This window comes from Anolis sagrei, chromosome 8 (assembly GCF_037176765.1).
Source record: "Anolis sagrei isolate rAnoSag1 chromosome 8, rAnoSag1.mat, whole genome shotgun sequence".
NCBI classification, from domain to species: Eukaryota; Metazoa; Chordata; class Lepidosauria; order Squamata; family Dactyloidae; genus Anolis; species Anolis sagrei.
Genome location: NC_090028.1, coordinates 28483015 through 28503443, shown reverse-complemented (window position 1 = coordinate 28503443; position 20429 = coordinate 28483015). Strand labels below are relative to the sequence as shown.

General features: G+C 44.8%; 1 protein-coding gene across 1 annotated transcript in view; it reads right to left on the bottom strand.

Moving 5' to 3' along the window:
* The window catches only part of TANGO6 (transport and golgi organization 6 homolog), a 64089-nt gene that overhangs the window by 42638 nt on the left and 1022 nt on the right, over positions 1-20429 (bottom strand). Inside the window, exons 2-10 of the mRNA XM_060788006.2 lie at positions 17936-18570; positions 16580-16696; positions 14239-14389; positions 13685-13821; positions 11001-11163; positions 9521-9603; positions 5815-5927; positions 5164-5340; positions 255-384 (exon numbers count right to left, since the gene is read on the bottom strand). Coding sequence (XP_060643989.2) covers positions 255-384; positions 5164-5340; positions 5815-5927; positions 9521-9603; positions 11001-11163; positions 13685-13821; positions 14239-14389; positions 16580-16696; positions 17936-18570 — 1706 coding nt within the window. The remainder of the gene's footprint in view (positions 1-254; positions 385-5163; positions 5341-5814; positions 5928-9520; positions 9604-11000; positions 11164-13684; positions 13822-14238; positions 14390-16579; positions 16697-17935; positions 18571-20429) is intronic.

The window sequence follows — 20429 nt, the reverse complement described above, 5'->3', positions numbered from 1 at the left end:
GTTAAAGTAATACAGCTACTTAAATGAAACATATTTATTTAAGTGTGTAAACTACAACTCCCATAATCCTGTCACTGCCCCTTCAAACCCCACCAATATCTGGATGAAGGGTGAACTACAACTCCCATTATCCTGGCCCCATAGGAAAGATGTCCTGCCCAAGGGCACCCATCCTTGAACGGATCTCCATTCAGAAGCCAAGAGTCCCAGAACCTTTCTGCCTAATTCCTGGCCCCTTTTCCAGAGACACCCACCTTGAGGCAGCAGAGGAAGAAGTCTCCAGCCAGGCCGCTGCTCTGGCAATGGGACAGCAAGCCTACCAGCTGCTCCAGCCGCCACTGCTCTGAGGAAACCTTCTGGTAGAGAGCCTCATCTTCATCAGGGCTGTAAAGCAGGAGGGCAAAGGGTTAACACAAGGAAACAAGGATTCGCTTGGCAGAGCTCACCTATCCATCATTGAATGTTTGCCATATGTGTTGGAAACCACTCTGAGTCCCTTCGGGGAGATAGGGCAGTCTACAAATAAATTATTATTATTATTATTATTATTATTATTATTATTATTATTTTCCTGATGGTACAGGTGGGACAGGTTCCTTCACCAAAAGGGGATCTTTGGGCAGAGTGAAAACAAAATAGGCAGCGTCTGAGCAACAAAGCAAAGAAGAAGGGAAGAGCAACCCATTAAACCAGATGCACCTATGCCGGTTTCCCACAAACTTTGGTCCCAGGATTCTTGATTGTTGTCCAAGCTGGCTGGGGCTTCTGGGAGCTGAAGTCCAAAATACCTGGAGCACCAAATGTTGGGAATCATTGGTTCAATGCAGGTATGGGCAAACCTGGGCCCTCCAGGTGTTTTGGACTTCAACTCCCACAATTCCCAACAGTCCAAAACACCTGGAGGGCCCAGGTTTGCCCATACCTGCATTGAACCAATGATTCCCAACATTTGGTGCTCCAGGTATTTTGGACTTCAGCTCCCAGAAGCCCCAGCCAGCTTGGACAACAATCAAGAATCCTGGGACCAAAGTTTGTGGGAAATCGGCATAGGTGCATCTGTGCTTCCCTCAACTCTTACAGCCAACAGGTAGGAGACCGGCTCTCAACACCATGAATAGGATATGATGGCTTTGAATGATGTTGTAATGGCATTTCTTGTAATTCAACTGTTATTTTTAATATTTGTATCCACCCACAAATGTGTATATGTGTTAGGGATTCCTCATCTTTGGAGGAGGAAGGGGAGCAAGGAAGTGCTCAGGAATTGTAGGGAGAAGAAGAATCAGACAATGAGGGTTTGAAAGTGCCCACATTTCTAGAGACACAAAAAGAGACAGAGCACAGACGGCGTTCAGCTAGGATAGCTGCTAAAAACACTGAGCTAATTGGGAGACGCCCTGGCACCTCTTGCATGGGGAATTCAGGGCTATAAATCAGTAGCAGGAGCAGTCAGCTTTCGCTGATAACAACATCCCTGATACTGATGTTTTCACTCCAATGGAAGCTGCTTTGTGTCTGCTGCTAAGAACTTAGTTCATCGTCGGTTGTCTGATGGAAGACTGGTATTTCTTTTGGAACTTCGTAAGAGACTTTAATTTGTGTCTGGATTAATACTTACTTCCCTGCTTTCCTTTATACTTTTCAATTGCATTTGTTTATCCTTTGTGTTTGCTGAAGTAAAGCATTTTTTTTTACTTTCAACATTGTCTAAAGGCTGTTTTTGAAGGGCAACTCAAGACAGTGTGTGCGTGTGTGTGTGTATCTGTCTTATTTTAAATTTTTATCAGGCATGTTTATTGTCAGAAATATTAAATATTAACTAGGTATTTTTAATTACAAAAACTTGAGTCAAGAACTGAAAGGGTTAAATGGATGCAATGACTCAGCAAAAGGTGCGGTTCAATATAAGCAGGTGTGCCTGTAGCTTAGTAGCCTTCGGTCTGTGAGAGGTCTCTGTGGGAGAAAGGCCTCAGTGTGTTAGTAGGCCTCAGTATGAGGTAGGCTTCAGTGTAAGTTCGCCTCACTGTGAGAAAGGTCTCAGTCTGAGAGAGCCCTCAGTGTGAGAAGGCCTCAGTGGGAGAAAGACCACAGTGTGGGGTAGGCCTCAGTGTTAGTAAGCTTCAGTATGGGTAGGCCTGCTTTGGGAAGCTTCGGTAAGAGGAAGCTTGTGTGTGAAGGCTGCTATCTGTAAAAAAACTGTTGTGTGAAGCTCCTGTGTAACTTCGGTTTAAGAAGAGACTCTGTGAGAGCAAAGCTGTTAAATCCGCATGAGAAAGAAGCTCAGCGTGGAAGCAAAGAAGGAGGTGTAAAGAACTTTGTTTGTGTTATGAAACCTTGTACTTGTAAATAGTCCAACCATATTATTTTGCTATAAAGAAAAGCCTCCTAAGGAAGAGATAACATTGGTCTGTGTGTTTTTGTTCTTTTTATCACTTTGGGCTACTAGTGCTGGGTCATGCTGCTGCTGATAAGTTACTCTGCTGTACATTTATGAGGAGGGTCTTTTGTTAATAAGCCCACTTGCACAACATTTGTTTGTCAACTGCTAGGTTCCTATGGAGAGAAAGGTGGGATAGAAAAAAAGATGAAGATGATAATAATGATAGAACTTTGCAGGGTTGGCATTTAGATTCCAGTGCCAGGTATTTCCCTTCTCTTTGCTTCCTGGCATCTTGAAACCAAAAGCCTCAGCCTCAACCTGTCTACCGTGCAGCCAAATGTAATGCAGTCTCTGGTTTCAGTCACCTGAGCCTTTGGCTGAGAGAGCATCGAAAGCCACAAAGCCACCAGGAAGCTCACAAAAGCACTCTGCTTTAATCTCTCCATCTCAAGGGACCAGCTTTTTCCTTCCCAGCCATCATTTCCCAGAGTTCACACATGGGTTCAACACCTCACAATGGATAGCACCAGCACATTCTTACGGAAACATTGTTTGCTGTCCTTGAGAGGAGAGAGTGGTTGCTCAGACTCAAAGAACACACGTCCATGTTTTTCAAAAAGAGTCAGGCAGAATCACCCCATTCACGGGCCACTCTTTTGCAGCCACAAAACATGGACATGTACACACCAAACAGGGAAGTGGATAGACTTGGCCTTTGGACAAAGATCGAGAGTAGAGACACAAATATGGCAGTCCAACCTTTTAAAAACTGTAGGCTGTTAGGAATTTTGGGAGTTCAAGTCCAAAACACCTGGAGGGCCAAAGTTAGCTCTAGTTTGTGTGAGTGCAAGAAATACAAAGGCTTGTTTTCAAGCCCTGCAACCAGGCATGAACACCAGAAAAGAAGAGGCAAGAAACCACAAGTTTCACCAGCACGAGGCTAAAATCCTGTCCAGGTGAAGAAGCAACTTCTTAGTACTCTGTCTCCTTTCAGATTAGACCTCAGGGAGGGAAGGATGCTAGTTACTGACACCCATAGAAAGGAGAAGGTCTCTAGTCCCAACAAGCTCTCCTATGATACACTGCTGGCCATTCCTCACCTGAGATCTGCTTTGACCACAGCCATGACGCTACCCTCGCTGCGAACTTTGAACTGGCAGAGAAGAGGGAGCATCTTACCATCTGCACCAATGTTGGGCAAGTGGGCTTATTAATGAACGACCCTCCTCCTAAATGTACAGCAGAGTAACTTAGCTTAGCTCTCACAGAACCTCCTCTCACATCAAAGTTACACAGGAGCTTCACACAGTACCTTTTACACTGGAGGCCTTCAACCTGAAGCTTCTCTCACCAAAGCTTCTCACACCAGGCCTTCCTCATACTGAGGACTACTAACACTGTGGCCTTTCTCCCACTGAGGCCTCTCTCAGACTGAGGGCTCTCTCAGACTGACATCTCTCTCACACACTGAGGTGAACCAACACTGAAGCCTTCTCATACTGAGGTCTACTAACACACTGAGTTCTTTAGATTCTTTCTTTGCTTCCACGCTGGCCTTCTTTCTCATGCAGATAAATAGCTTCGCTCTCACAGATCCTCTTCTCACACCAAAATTACACAGGAGCTTCACACACTAGATTTATACACACAGCAGCCTTCACACGTGATGACCTTCAACCTGGGGCTTCTCTCACCGAAGCATCTCACACGAGGCCTACTCACACTGAGGCCTACCTCACATTGAGGCCTTTCTCCCACTGAGGGCTCTCTCAGACTGAAATCAACTAAGTTACAGGCACACTTGCTTATATTGAATTGCTGCTTTTGCTGAGTCGTTGCATCCATTTAGCCCTTTCAGTGCTTGACTTACATTTTCATAATTAAAAATACCTAGTTGATCTATATAAATAAAAATGTAATGTTCGTTTGTGGGATTAACATAACTCAAAAACCACTGGGTGAATTGACACCAAATTTGGACACAAGACACCTATCAGGCCAATGAGTGACCATCACTCATAAAAACACTGAAAAACACAGTGGAAGAGACTTAAAAAGCTAAAAACAAAAAATACATTACAATGTATACGCAAAACCACATGTATAAATGCAAACACATATATACACAAATATACACACACACATATATTCACACATGCAATGCGTGTATATTTATTTATTTATTTATTTATTTATTTATTTACTTTGCTTATATACCGCTGTATCTCAAGCCCGAAGGCGGCTCACAGCGGTTCACAAACAGTAAAAACGGTAGAAACAGCAGTGGTTCCATGCAACATATAACAATTGACTTAACACATTATCCATAAATTACCAATAAGCAATTACAATGCACAATTATTACGAAAAACAACCGTACCCAACCTTCTCATCATCCAAGCGTAGTCCAGGTTCGTCGTCCATTGTTCCATTCCTATATTCCATTACCAGATTGCACTAAATTACTCAAACGCCTGCACAAACATCCAGGTCTTCACCTTTTTGCGGAATACCATTAGAGATGGTGCTAGTCTAATGTCCGTAGGAAGGGCGCTCCACAGCTGAGGAGCCACCACCGAGAAGGCCCTATCTCTCGTCCCCGCCAGCCGAGCTTGAGAAGCAGGCGGGATCGAGAGCAGGGTCTCCCCGGAAGATCTCAAAGTCCTGGTGGGTTCATAGGCAGTTATAGTTCCTGTTATAGACATCCCTGTTATATATATACATATATACATGCAATGCGTGGCACGGGACAGCTAGTATTTAATATTTCTGACATTCCTCACCTGAGATCCGCTTTGACGGAAGCCATGACGCCACCCTCACTGCCAACTTGAAACTGACAGAGAAGAGGGGGCAAGCGCACGGATCTTCCCATCTGTGCCAATCCTTCCAGGACGGAGAGGGCTGTCTGCCTCTCACTCTTCTCCAGGAACCAGAGCAAGATCTCCTGGCATGGAGTGCTGCAGGGAAAGAAGTCCGGCTGTGAGTGAAGGGAGCCAGGCACCAGGCCATCTGTACCCTTTATGATGGGGACAGGCTCAAAAGAAGTCACCTATATTGGTTCTAGATTCCCCCCCCCCCCACCACCACCACCACCACTTTGAGGAAAAGGTGGGGTAGAAGGGGACAGTGTTGGAACTCAACCACAACCTGAATAAATTTCTAATCCTCAATAATGAGATAGGTAGCTGAATTAGTTGGCAGGAAAAATTCTCTCCCCATTGCCCTCTTTGTTTGTCTTTCTTTCCTGATAGTTAGATTGATACTTCTCAGGCTCATGTCCCTTTTCTCATATTAAGGAGATGGTCTGCTTCCAACATAGTATATCTTAATCAGCAACAGAAAGCCCCTGAAGCTGGTCCCTCACCATGGAGGTCTGTCCCAGGAAAACCAAGCAGAATGGGAAGAGCTCCACTCTGGATCAAACTTCTTACCGTAAGAAGGACACATTTTGCTTCGTAAAACACCAGAGGGAAAAGAGGACGCCCAGGACACTTTGCAGGGAGCTCAGCAGCAGGTCTGAGGGTTCGTTGCCAACCACATACAGCTGGGAGGAGAGAGGGAATGTTAGACTATGGATGGAGGGATAAAGGAAGGAGGGAGGGAGGCTTGGTTTGCTGATGACAATTCATGAAAGACCTTGGAAAGGATGCCTTTTTGAAGGGTAACTGATGGGAGTCATAATCCAAAAAAGTAAGGTTCCCATACTCAGACACAGAATGGGAATTCATCAATAATAACACCAGCCAACACACCAGCTTGGGAGTGATCCTGGACTCATCGCTGAGCCTGGAAACCCAGGTCCTGGCGGTGGTCAGCGGAGCTTTTGCACAATTAAAACGTTTGCGCCAGCTGCGCCCGTACCTTAGGAAGTCTGACTTGGCCACAATGGTCCACGCTCTGGTTACATCCTGTATAGACTACTGCAATGCTCTCTACAAGGGGTTGCCTCTGAAGACTGCCCGGAAGCTTCAACTAGTCCAACGAGCGGCTGCCAGATTACTAACAGGAGTGGGGTACAGGGAGCATACTACTCCTCTGCTGCGTCAGCTCCACTGGCTGCCAATTAGCTTCCGAGCACAATTCAAAGTGCTGGTGCTGACCTATAAATCCCTAAACGACTCCGGCCCAGTTTATCTGTCCGAATGGATTCTCCCCTATGAACCATCAAGGTTGTTAAGATCTTCTGGAGGGGCCCTGCTCACGGTCCCACCACCCTCGCAATCACGTTTGGTGGGGACGAGGGACAGGGCCTTCTTGGTGGTGACCCCTTGGCTCTGGAACTCTCTCCCGCTGGAGATTAGATCTGCCCCTTCCCTCCTGACTTTCAGAAAGATGGTAAAATCTTGGCTTTGGAATTTAGCATTTGCAGAATGATGGTCGAGTCAATAACTGCTGACCACACCGGCGGATGGTGATGAATTTGTGATTTTACTGTGATGACCTGGCTTTTTGTAATTGTATGATCTGTATTTTATGTATTAATATATTACGATGCTATTATGTTTATCCTACTTGTGTATGAATTTCCTGTTGTTAGCCAGCCTGAGTCCCTCTTCGGAGGTCGAGAAGACCGGGTTATAAAAGCTCTAAACAAATAATAAATAAATAAATTTTGATGCCTCAAATATTAGCCCTGTTTCTGGGTTGATTTGGCTTGCTACTTTCAAAACTGGCGCCTGTTTCTCCCTATCAGCTTCAGTTTTTGAGATACCTGTTGTGACTCAGCTGGAATCACAGAGTGTCTCTGATGAGGATGATGAGACTCAGGTTTATAGTTTGGTTCAAGATGTTCCTGTTATAGACATCCCTGTTATAGACAGTGAAGAAGTGCTGTTTCCCAAAGTTAGGCATGGGAATGTTGATACTGAAAATAGCCAGGTGCAGGTCAGATTGACTTAGAAAAGGAGGCAGAAAAGGAGGACAGTTCTCAGCCTGATAATGAGCAAGCAGGGAAACAGGCTGACACTAACGAACAGACTGACCTTGACGAAATGGGAACCTTAGATCGGGCTGACCGTTTGGAATTCTGAGTTCGAAGGAGTGAGAGGATAGCTAACAAGAGGGAGGCCAGAGGGCAAAGAAACACCTTCATGATTTGCAAAGGGTATTAAGCTGTGTGTTTGAGACCAAATCTTTGTCAAAGCAACTTTGTGTTCAACTAGGAAGCTTGCCTTTGCTTGTCTTGATTTATCTTGCAGTTATTGTGTTCATGGTTTCAGGACTTTGTCATGTTCTTCTGGGTTTCTGCTTTGCTGGTACCTATAAAAACTATAAAAACTTCTGGCTGCCTGTAGTTTGGTGTCTTCAGCAAGGTGAATCTACTCTGAGGTGCAACAATACCTACAAAACATAAGTCATCTACCAGTCACCATCTGCTTAACCATAGAAAACCACGATAGCCCTATCTATTTTATTTATGTTTTTGTCATGTCAGGAGTGACTTGAGAAACTGCAAGTCGCTTCTGGTATGAGAGAATTGGCCGTCTGCAAGGACATTGCCCAGGGGACGCCCGGATGTTTTGATGTTTTATCATCCTTGTGGGAGGCTTCTCTCATGTCCCCGCGTGAGGAGCTGGAGCTGACAGAGGGAGCTCATCCGTGCTCTCACCGGATTCGAACCTGTGACCTGTCGGTCTTCAGTCCTGCCGGCACAGGGGTTTAACCCACTGCGCCACTGGGGGCTCCAAGCCCTATTTATTAAACTAGAGCTAATGCAGTCTATCCAATTACATTTTCTCAAATCAGCGCTCCAAAGAACCTCAGCAACAGGCCTCCAAACTAAGACACCAAAAATTTATGTTTGTTGGGCTGTTTAATTTTTAAACTAACACGTTTCTGGCCATTACATCAGGCATGGGCAAACTTTGGTCCTTCAGGTGTTTTGGACTTCAACTCCCAAGATTTCTAACAGTCAGTAGGCTGTTAGGAATTGTGGGAGTTGGAATTCAAAACACCTGGAGGGCCAAAGTTTGCCCATGGCTGCACTACAAATTGGATTTATATCTTCCCTTTTTCTGAATATGAATCTCAAAGATGTTTACAATGTAAGTTAAAACAAAACAGGTTAACTATTATAGGAATGCAGATGAATGTGGCAATTGACACCAATGAAAGACTCCCAAGAGAGCGCGAGAGGAAGACTTCCAAATGGGAGAAGACTTTGATGCCCCATGGAACCCTTCCAGCTCCTCTGCAGGATCAGCAAAGGCTCTGCCCACAAAGACTGGCCTCTTGGGTCCATTTCTGTCTGCCGGCTTGTCAGAACAGATCATTGCTGCCCAAGATGCCGCCGCACCATCACAGCACTTAATGGCTCAGACAACGTGTCTGCCAGAGACTTCATTTGTGGGCTGCGTGTGGCTGAGCTCCTTTATTGCTAAACGGGCACTGGCCCCAGAGCTTTGGACTCCTACCAAGGCAATCTGATCCTCTGCCCCACTCTTGCAGGTTCTGGCTCAACTGGCACCTGTTGAACCAGCTGCCCTCTTGCCCTTCACACTTAACAGGCAGCACTCTACAAACGCAGCCCTTTCTTTGCTCTGTTGAAGTCGGGCACCTTCCCAACACCTCTACGTTCTTGGCTCTTAGAGCTCAAAAGGTTGACAGTCTCACCTTGGCTCCATTGACCTGGACTTGAGTTTCCTTTCCTCTGATTGGACCCACCAATCCCAATTCCCCAGGCCAAGACCAAGATATAAGGCAAGGTGGCAATGCTCCGTTTCACGCGCTTTTGCTCACTCGGCAAACCACTCAAGCCAATCCAAACTGCTGACTGGCCCATACACAGCAACTGTGGAGTCTCAACTGAGGCTCGGTAATTATATTCTTTGGCCGTGGTTTTGAAAAATGGATAATGATTGTCTGCTTCCAAATCACAAGGTTTGCCATGCAATATACCATGAAGTAAATAAATATGGGGGAATTACTTCCAATGGAACACAGCATGAAGGACAATGATTGGTTCATAAACAGACCATGACTTTGTGCAGGAAACTGTGATAGTAAAGCATCACAAAAGGAACTTCCACCACTTTCAAAGCAATTGAGAGGCTATTTTTTCTGGAGACAGAATCTCCAAGGGCCTGAACACAATAGTACATGGATGTCAAATGATGTTAGGGAAGTTTAATGCAGTACCTTAAATACATTTTCTACACAGGATCCAAGCTCTTCCTCCTTCACCAAAACTGTCCCTGGCGGCAGTTCTTCTGGGGCCATTTCTGAACAGAACCAGAAAAAAGGATGATTGAAATGAGATACTCCAACCAGAGAATGTGTTGGTTGCTGTGAGTTTTTCAGGCTGTATGGCCATGTTTTAGAAACAATCTCTCCTGATGTTTCACCCACATCTATGGCAGGCATCCTCAGAGGTTGTGAAGACCTCACAACCTCTGAGGATGCCTGCCATAGATGTGGGCGAAACGTCAGAAGAGATTGCTGTAGCACAGTTGGTTAATCACCAGCAGGAATAAATCTTATCAACCGAAAGGTTGGCAGTTTGAAGCCCGGGTCGGAGTGACAACCCGATCTTCAGCCCAGCTCACTCTACAAGGGCTCTTTGTCACAGAGGATGGAGCGACAGCACCTCCCTGTGGCTGGAATCAAGCACAACCTCCAGGACGCCGAAGCTGGGAAAAATGCCGCCATAATACCGCTGTCTGTTGTCTGTCCTCTCTGTTTAAATGGCATTGAATGTTTGCCATGTATGTGTTCTGTGATTTACTCTGAGTCCCCTTTGGGGTGAGAAGGGTGGAATATAAATGCTGTAAATCTATATGAATAAAAACGTAATGTTTGTTTGTGGGATTAACATAACTCAAAAACCACTGGACGAACTGACATCAAATTTGGACACAAAACACCTATCAGGCCAACGAGTGACCATCACTCATAAAAACACTGAAAAACACAGCAGAAGGGACTTTAAATCGATAAAACAAAAAATACATTACATGTGCAAAACTACATATATATATATGCCAACACACACATATACACATATATATACACATACAAAACACATATACACAGACTGGGCCACAGCAACGCGTGGCAGGAGATGGCTAGTAAATAAATAAATACATTCTGGAACATGGCCATACAGCTTGTAAAATTCACAGCAACCCAATTATTTCAACCACGAAAGCATTCAACAACACAGAGAATGTTATTAACACATCTCTATTTTATGAACACTCCATTTAATCCAAGTATGGGCAACTCAGTAGGGTCTTAGGCCATATGGACTATGAAAGCTGCTGAAATTGCTGACTGAAAGGTTGGTGGTTCAAATCTGGGGAGCGAGGTGAGCCCAATTTCTGCCATTCTATCAGTTTGAAAACATGCAAATATGAGTAGATCAATAGGTACCACTTCTGCGGGAAGGTAATGGTGCTTCATGCAGTCATGCTGGCCACATGACCTTGGAGGTGTCTACGGACAACGCCGCTTCTTCGGCTTAGAAATGGAGATGAGCACCTCCCCTCAGAGTTGGAAACGACTAGACTTAATGTCAGGGGAAACCTTTACCTTTACCTTTAAGTAAACAAAATAATAATAGTAATAACAACAACAAAATAACAATAACAACAACAAAATAACAACAACAATTCATTACCTTCAGCCTCCAAGCAGCGCTGGAGGGGCTCCAGCAAGGGTCGCAGCAGATGCCTCTCTGCCTGTTCCGGGTGCTTTCTGGCCATGCTCAAAACGGCCATAGTGGCAACACGTTGGAACTGGCGGGCTGCCAGTTGGTCCTGAAGGAGGAACAGCTGCAGGATCTGGAAGAGAAACAGAGCAGTATTAGCACTGGTCTCAGTTGTTGCTTTTATTTATTTGATTTGAGGGGGCCCTGCTCTCAGTCCCACCCCCGTCTCAAGCGTAGCTGGTAGGAACGAGGGAGGGGGCCTTATCTGTTATGGTCCTCGCCTCTGGAACTCTCTTCCTAAAGAAATAAAAAGCCCCCTCCTTTCTCTCTTTTTTTAAAACAGCATTTATGTACTTCATGTTGTAGTCCAGCCTCTGATTCTGCCTGCACCTGATCTCTCTGAGGATTCTAGGCTTGTTACTCAGCCTGATGATGCTAGGGATTCTGGGTCTGCAAGTCAGCAGGAGAGCCAGCAAGAGAATTTAAGCCCTGAAAATGAGTGGTCTGAGTCTGAAGGCCACATTCCTGAAAGGCAGTTTGCTAGGGAAGCAAAGTCAGAAACAGAACTGAGCTCAGAGTGTGAAAATGAAAGTCCAGGTGGACAGACTAATGAGCAGTTAGATAGGAGATTTATGTTCCGTCAACACAGAGCTTCTCATGATAGTTTACAAAGGCCGTCTATTAGCCAAGAAGTCCTTTATCAGTTTCCCAGGGGAGAAGGCACGATTTTCTGTCTATATTAGCAAGACTAGCAGACTGTTTTCCCAGTTGAGGCAATACTAATGGTTGAGTATTGAACTTCCGTCACGTCAAGGGATTTCTAGTTCCATGTTCCATGTTTCCCTGAATCTCATGTTTTGGATTTATTCTGCTTTTGCATTCCTGGTTTTTGATGCTATTCTTGTACTTTGAATTCTATGGATTATTCCTGATATTTGGACTTTGGTCTTTTATTCTATTCTTGCTGAATTGCTTTTCATATATTCTTCAATAAACTGCTTTGCTATTTTACCTTGGACTGGAGTGTGTGTTAAGCACAGAAGTGACTCCCAGCCTTGGAGTACAACACTTTAGCATATAGAGAGGAGGAAATTTAGAATATTATGTATAATTACCACCAACCTGAAATAGTGTTTCACCCTGGCTTTGTTGGCTGCATAAATTTTAATAATTTAAAATGTATTTCTAGATTTGGCAAGATTTGTGTTGTGTTTTAATGTTAGATGTAAACTATTTGATTGGTCATGTTATTATTTAACTTTTGATTATGTGTTATAATTTGGTGTTATAAAAAGTAAAGGTAAAGGTTTTTCTCTGACATCAAGTCCAGTTGTGTCCAACTCTGGAGGTTGGTCCTCATCTCCATTTCTAAGCCAAAAAGCCGGTGTTGTCCATAGACACCTCCAAGGTCACGTGGCGGGCATGACTGCATGGAGCGCTCTTACCTTCCCACTGGAGCGATACCTATTGATCTACTCACATTTGCATGTTTTCGAACTGCTAGGTTGGCAGAAGCTGGGGCTAACAGTGGGAGCTCATGCCGCTCCCCACATTCAAACTTGCAACCTTTCGATCAGCAAGTTCAGCAGCTCAGCGGTTTAACTCACTGTGCCACTGGGGGCTCTATTTTTTGTTATAAGTTGATTTTTTTCTGGGATTTGGTTGGGTTGTTTATTTGTTTTTGTTGGTTTATTACGGCATTGAATGTTTGCCATTCTTCTGTTGGAAACTGCCCCGAGTCCCCTCAGGGATCTATCTAGCTGCGGGATATAAATAAAGTTGTTTATTATTATTATTATTATTATTATTACCATATATACTCGAGTATAAGCCAAGTTTTTCAGCCTTTTTTTAGGCTGTGAAAGCCCCTCTCACCTTACACTCGAGTCAAGGTTATTTATTATTTTACTCTGTTATTATTATCTGTTATTGTTACTATTTTTATTACATTTATTGTATTATTTTTATTATTATTATTACATTTATTATTTTACTATCATTATCATGACATTTATTATTGTACTCTATTATTGCGATTATTACATTTATTATTTTACTCTATTATTATTGTTACATTTACATTATTTTAGTCTATTATTATTTTTTAAATTACATTTATTATTTTACTCTATTATTGAAAGGATACATAAGGACATTTACATTGAAGAAGGTTAGAATAATGTATTATACTCAAAGTCAATACGTTTTCCCAGTTTTTTGTGCTAAAATTAGGTGCTTCGGCTTATATTTGGGTCGGCTTATACTCAAGTATATACGGTATTTGTATTCCATTCTTCTCCCAAGAAGAAACCCAAAGGGATTCATGGTGCAAAGTTGGAACAAAAATGGCTACAAAAATATATGGTGCTGTTAAAAGTATATAAAGGTTGGAAGATGCATTGCACAATCAATCCCATTAGAATATGAATACAGATATAATTAAAACATGTGGAACATATATAGCACATATAAAAACCAGAACACCAATGGTATTACCTTCTACTCCAACTAATTCAGGGCTGAAGTGCAATTTAAGTGGAATATAGTTTTATAATTATGTAGGGATGGACAAAGTAATTCCATCTCATTACCCCCCACCAGCCCCCAATCTCTGCTCAAGAACCAAGCCTCACTATTGGCAAAAGGAATTATACCTGGGGGCAAACTTGTCGGCAATAGTCCTCCAGGGACAGGGACTGCTGGGGACAGGAAGAGAGGATTCTGGCCACTGCATCACACTTCTGCCAGTCTGACGCTGCTGCCTCCGCACTGCTGCCTCCCATGGCTCCAGCTTGGAAAAAGAACAGACACAGTGTTAGTCTCCGGCATGTTGGCCCCAACAGAACCCTACAGTTGGAAGAGACCTCAGCAGCCATTCAATCCGATCCCCTTCTGCCAAGCAGGAAAAGCACAATCAAAGCACCCCCTACAGATGGCCATTCAACCTTCTATAAAAAAGACTCCAAGGCAAAGAGTTCCACCATCAAACAGGGTCGCTGTGAGTGTTCTAGGCTGTCTGGCCATGTTCCAGAAGCATTCTCTCCTAATATTTCTCCCACATCTATGGCAGGTATCCTCAGCGGTTGAGGGGCCTGCTGGAAACTAGGCAAGTGAGGTTTATATTCAGGAGAAAATAATTCTGGATCATGGTCATACAGCTCAGAATACTCACAGCAACCTATACCAATATGATTTGAGCCTGGCTCACCTCCGGCTCCTTCCAAGATGCCGCGGACCACGGCTTGGACCCCTCCGGACCTCAGGAGCCTCTCAGAGAGGAGCTGCCCACAGAGACGCCGGAGCCAGGATGGGGCGGGGGCCAAGGGACGTCCGCTTTCAGGCCCACGGGGAGGGCAGCCCTGAAGGAACACAGAAAGGAGGAGAAAAGGCATCACAATGGATGAAACCCACCAGCAAGGCACGGCCTGAAGGGCACTGTCGGGACTAGAGAATGTGAAGCCATTTTCACAAAGTTAGAAAGGGTTAAAGCAGGCATGGGCCTGTAGCTGGTAGGAATTGTGGGAGTTGAAGTTCAAAACACCTAGAGGGAGAGCCCATTTGCCCATGCATGCTCTAAAGCCGTGTCCTGGGGGTCAGGACCTTTGGGGGGGTCGCGAGGGGGTTTCAGAGGGGTCACCAAAGACCATCATGTTTCTGATGGTCTTAGGAACCCCTTTGGAAGAGAAGGCTGAAGATTTATTTTTATTTATTTATCTACTGTATTTGTATACCACCACTCTCAGCCTTCCAGCAACTCGAGGCGGTTTATAAGGCAAAATTCAATGCCACAGAAACACAAGGACAATATAAAAACGTTAAAATAAATAAAATTGTGACAATAATAATAAAACATAAATCAATGCATTCTCATTAAAAACATTGTCCAGTCTCATCATGTAGTTGTTCCGATTCCTATGTCCGTTACTCAATATTTGCAAATGCTTGCTCAAATAGCCATGTCTTGAGTTTTTTCTGAAATGTTAGGAGCGAAGAAGCTGACCTGATCTCCTTTGGGAGGGTGTTCCAAAGCCAAGGGGCCACCACTGAGAAGGCCCTGTCTCTCGTCCCCGCCAGACATAATTGGGACAGAGTACGTCTGGTGGGACCGAGAGCAGGACCTCCCCAGACGATCTTAAAGTCCTCGATCTCTCAGCTTGTCCTTCTTTTCCTTTTGGGAAACACACAGAAAATCCTCCCACTAAAAGCCCTCCTCCGCCGTTTCTAAGACTACAAGCAAGGGAGGGGAGAGCAGGCGTAATTGGTGCATGGCAGTGTGGTGCGGGCGAGGGAGAGCGTGTGAGGCTGGAGGGGGGCTTGTTCTGCAAGTCCCTTCAAGGCATTGGGGGGAGGGGTGTTCTGCGTAGGAAGTTTGGCCCAATTCTATCGTTGGTGGGATTCTGAATGCTCTTTGATTGTAGGTGAGCTATAAACCCAGCAACTACAACTCCCAAATGTCAAGGTCTATTTCCCCCAAACTCCACATTTGGGCATATTGAGTATTTGTGCTAAGTTTGGTCCAGATTCATGATTGTTTGAGTCCACAGTGTTTTCCTTATGTTGATGAACTACAAATCCAAAATTCAAGGTCAATGCCCACCAAACCCTTACAGTATTTTCTCTTGGTCGCTGGAGTTCTGTCTGCCAAGTTTGGTTCAATTCCATAGTTGATGGAGTTCGGAATGCTCTTTGATTGTAGGTGAACTATAAATCCCAGCAACTACATCTCTCAAATGACAAAATCACCCCATCCCCCCACCCCCAAAATTGGAGTGTATTGGTCCAGTGAATTTGGTCCAGTGAATGTAAATACATCCTGCATATCAGATATTTACATGACAATTCATAACAGTAGCAAAATTACAGTTGTGAAGTAGCAACACAAAAAATGTTATGGTTGGAGGTCACCACATCATGAGGAACTGTATTAAGGGGTTGCAGCATTAGGGAAGTTGAAAATCACTGCTTGAAGCACAGACTGGATGGCCTTCTGTTAGGAGGGCTTGGATTGTGCTTTTCCTGCCTGACAGAAATAAGAGGGTTGGACTGGAGGGCCTTTGGGGTCTCTTCTAGTTCCAGAAGTCTATGATTCTATATGTATTTTTAATAGAGCCTGGATGGTCATCTGTCAGGAGAGTTCTGATGGTGTCTTCCTACCGGGCTTCCCTTCCATGTCTATGTTTCTTTTTTATATATAACATTTTATTGAGGGGAACAAGGAGGGGTAGGGATGTGGGTGAGGATAATGTTCTGGTTGGAGGTCACCACAACATGAGGAACTCTATTAAGGGGTCGTGGCATTGGGAAGGTTGAGAAACAGTGCTCTAAAGCAAACCAATTACAAGGTTGTTGAGGCAAAACTGTAAGAACGTCGCCTTCTTTCAGTCACATTTTGCATTATTTATTGTTGCTATTTCACATGGGGGGGGGGAACCCTGATGAAATTTTATGTCACTCGCAACCGTGGACACAATTAAATTATGACATTTTTAGATTTCCATGGGAACATGTAGAACTTTGGTTCCTGATGGTAGACACAACGGCTGCGATACCTGTCTGGATCCACCTTGAAGGATGAGCAGCTCTCGGACCACTAACGGCTGGTAGACTCTGTCCAGGAGTCCTCCAAGGGCCTCCTTACAGCTGCGTCGCTCCTCCTCAGTCAGGCCCTGAAACATTTCAATGGAAAGGAATGGGATATTATATGTTTTTGGCTCCCTCTAGGGAGCAGGTAGCGATTTGCTAGCATCTCCGAAGACACTTTGGCTTTGGAAGCATGTCAATAATCTCCCCACGGTTTATTTTGAGTTAAACTCTGGCTCTTAACTCGAAATGATGGGGAGATATTGGAAAAATAGATATTTATTTCTGCATATATTTTATGTACTTTACAAGAACTGAAATGTATAGAAAAATCAGGTTCTCTCTGTGTAAAAAAAGCCAGCAGGACAGAGAAGGAATGTTAAAGGGGGAGGAGAAGGGGGACCTGTTATCTATACATTCCAGAGAGACTGGTACAACAGAGCCCAGCATCTTCCTTCTAAATAAGGAGCCTATCCCCTTCCCTCCATGATAGGTCAAAGTAGGCCCCTTGATTGATGAATGTAAGCTGTAAGCCAGGGGTTCTCAAACTAGGCCCGGATACAGCCCTCTGAGGTCATTTACCCAGCCCTCGCTCAGGGTCAATCTAAGTCTGAAACAACTTGAAAGCACCCAACAACAACAACAACAATCCTATTTCATCAGCCAAAATCAGGCCCACACTTCCCATTGAAATACTAATAAGTTTATATTTGTTAAAATTGTTCTTCATTTTAATTATTGTATTGTTTTGAAGTGTTTTTTGCACTACAAATAAGATATGTGCAGTGTGAGGACCCCCGCTGTAAGCTGTATGAATTTGATATTTCTATGATGCTAAGGTGATGAAATGATGATGTCAATGTACGTAGAAGCATGTTTCTTTGTTTGCCTGCATTTGAAGTGTATAAATGGGAAAGTCAATGCCTTTATCACTGCTCTGGTTGCTTTTGGACACAGCTCCACTCCAGGGTCCCAGCTGGAAATAAAGCCATACTTTTCTGTCTCCGGAAAGGATCTCTCTTGATATTATCTCTCCTATCTTGCTGCTATAAAAACACTCTCAATTTGGGACACTCTTAAGTTGAGGTTCCACTGTATTTGATGCTCTCTCTGTCTACACGGAGTCCCCATCCATCGCAACCTTTGAAGGCGACCATAATGCGGATGTGGCCCTCAACGGAAATGCATGTGACATCCCTGTTCCAGAGCATCAGAAATCAAGCCTCCCATCTGCACTTCAACATTACCGCTTTCTAAATTTTTAAACATGGCTCCCGTGTCCCCTTCTCTTCTCTTCTTAATGTGAACCTCGAATGAGAACTCACCCCCATCTCCTTCTCCGGCTTGTCTCCTTCTCGCTTCCTCCTTCCTGGGCAGAATCCCAGCTGGCACAACGTGGCCAGGAGATCCCCCAGATGCCGCGTGAGAACCAGGCTGCCCAGCAAAGGGTGCTGAGCAACCTCCAAGAGGCCGGTGCAGGTGGCATAGAGCTTGCCCACGGCGTTAACCATGCAGCTGGGCGAGACGATCTCCCGGATCACGGCCCCAAACTCGGTCCTGCATCCAAGGGGAAGCCCCACGCCTGGCAGGAGGAAGGGACAGAGACCCAGGGTGACTGCAAACTGCAAAGCTGCCCGCACGGTCTTCTCCTGAGCGACGCTGAGGGTATCGGGGCTGAGAGGAGGTGCAGACGCAGGGGTCTTCGGTGGGATGGGAACTGCTGCGAGGAGAACCATGCTTTGCTTGAGACTCAGCAGCAACAGCAAGACATGGCGGGTAAAAGTCCAAGGCACGTCAGAGCATTGGGGCAGCCACAGAGTCTTCTGGGAGGCCTCTGTGGTCAACCTTCGCAGTCCGTCCCATTGAGGGTCCTGAGCTAATTTCTCCTCCAAAGAAGCCACACTCAAGTGGAGGGATTCCAGCAGTGCGGCCCCCTTTGTTTCCTGGAGACTGTGTTGGCCTGTCCAATAAAGAATCACAGAATCATAGAGTTGTGAGAGACCTCGTGGGCATTCCAGTCCAACCCCATTTTGCCAAGACATAGGAAAATTGCATTCAAAGCACCCCTGACAGATGGCCATCCCACCTCTGATTAAAAGCCTCCCAAGATCATGAGTTCGAAGCCAGCCTGGGTTAGAGTGGGTTTCCAACCAATTGTGTAGCCTGTTGCCAACCTTAGCAACTCGAAAGACAGTTGCATCTGTCAAGTAGGAAAATTAGGTACCACCTTAAAGAAGCTAAATTAACTAATTTATGAGGCCATAAAAAAGGACTCCAGCAGGCACTCCGGCGAAAAGCATGCGGAGAATGCGGAAGTACTTCATCAATGTCGCAGATGGACGATGAAAGCGACAGCTCCCCTGGTGGCCAGAAAAAGTTAAATAGCCTCTGTCTATGTCTGTATATGCTGTATGTCAAAATTGGCATTGAATGTTTGCCATATATGTGTACACTGTGATCCGCCCTGAGTTCCCTGCGGGGTGAGAAGGGCGAAATATAAAAGCTGTAAATAAATAAATAAATAGGAGCCTCCACCACACCCTGGAGCAGAGAGTTCCACTGCTGAACAGCTCTCTCTCACAGTCACTGTATTTACTGTAAATAAAGAACAACACTCAAAATCAGTCAAAAAACAATCAGGGCCAAATAATCACCTCCCAACAAAGGATGCCCCCAGGTTGTAAGAAGCCAGCCCTTGAAACTGCTAGGCCATTCAATGCTAATCAAGATGGCCAATTATTATATTCACACCTACCTCAAACAGACAAGAGTTCTTTCTCCCACCCTGGACATTCCACAGATATATAAACCCCATTTTCCTGGTTTCCAACAGACCTCACAACCTCTGAGGATGCCTGCCATAGATGCAGGCTAAACATAAGAAGAAAATGCTTATGGAAATACGGCCATACAGTCTGGAGAACACACAACAACCCAGTGTGAATGTTGCAATTGGCTAGCTTGATTAGCATTGAGTAGCCTTGCAGCTTCAAAGACTGGCTGATTCCTGCCTGGAGGAATCCTTTAGTTGGGTTTGTATTTCCGCCAAACTCCATCTGTGTTCATATTTGGGCATATTGCGTATTCGTGCCAAGCTTGGTCCAGATCCATCATTGTTTGAGGCCACAGTGCTCTCTATGTAGGTGAACTACAACTCCCAAACTCAAAGTCAATGCCCACCAAACCCTTCTAGTGTTTACTGTTGGTCATGGGAGTTCCGTGTGCCATGTTTGGTTCAATGCCGTAATTGGTGGAGTTCAGAATGCTCTTTGATTGTAGGTGAATTATAAATCCCAGCAATACAACTACAACTCCCAAATGACAAAATCAAAAAACTTTGCATGAAGGACATACATTGGGTTGTTAGGTGTACGCTGTCCAAATTTCGTGTCAATTGGCCCACTGGTTTTTGAGTTCTGTAAATCCCACAAACGAACATTACATTTTTATGTATGTAGATTTGACAACAGAAAGCATTGAGTAGCCATGAAGCTGCAAAGTCCGGGGGGGCCCTGCTCTCGGTCCCACCACCCTCACAATCACGGTTGGTGGGGACGAGAGACAGGGCCTTCTCGGTGGTGGCTCCCCGGCTTTGGAACTCCCTCCCACTAGAGGTTAGATCTGCCCCCTCCCTCCTGACGTTCAGGAAATCACTAAAAACCTGGCTCTGGAAGGTGGCATTCAGGGACTGAACCTAGAACTTTGCCCTGTGGTGAATTATGATGAATTGTGACTACGAGCATGACTATGACTTGGACTGGATTGATGATTTGGCGTAGGAAACTGTAATGATGTAATGATGATGTTTTTATTGTACTG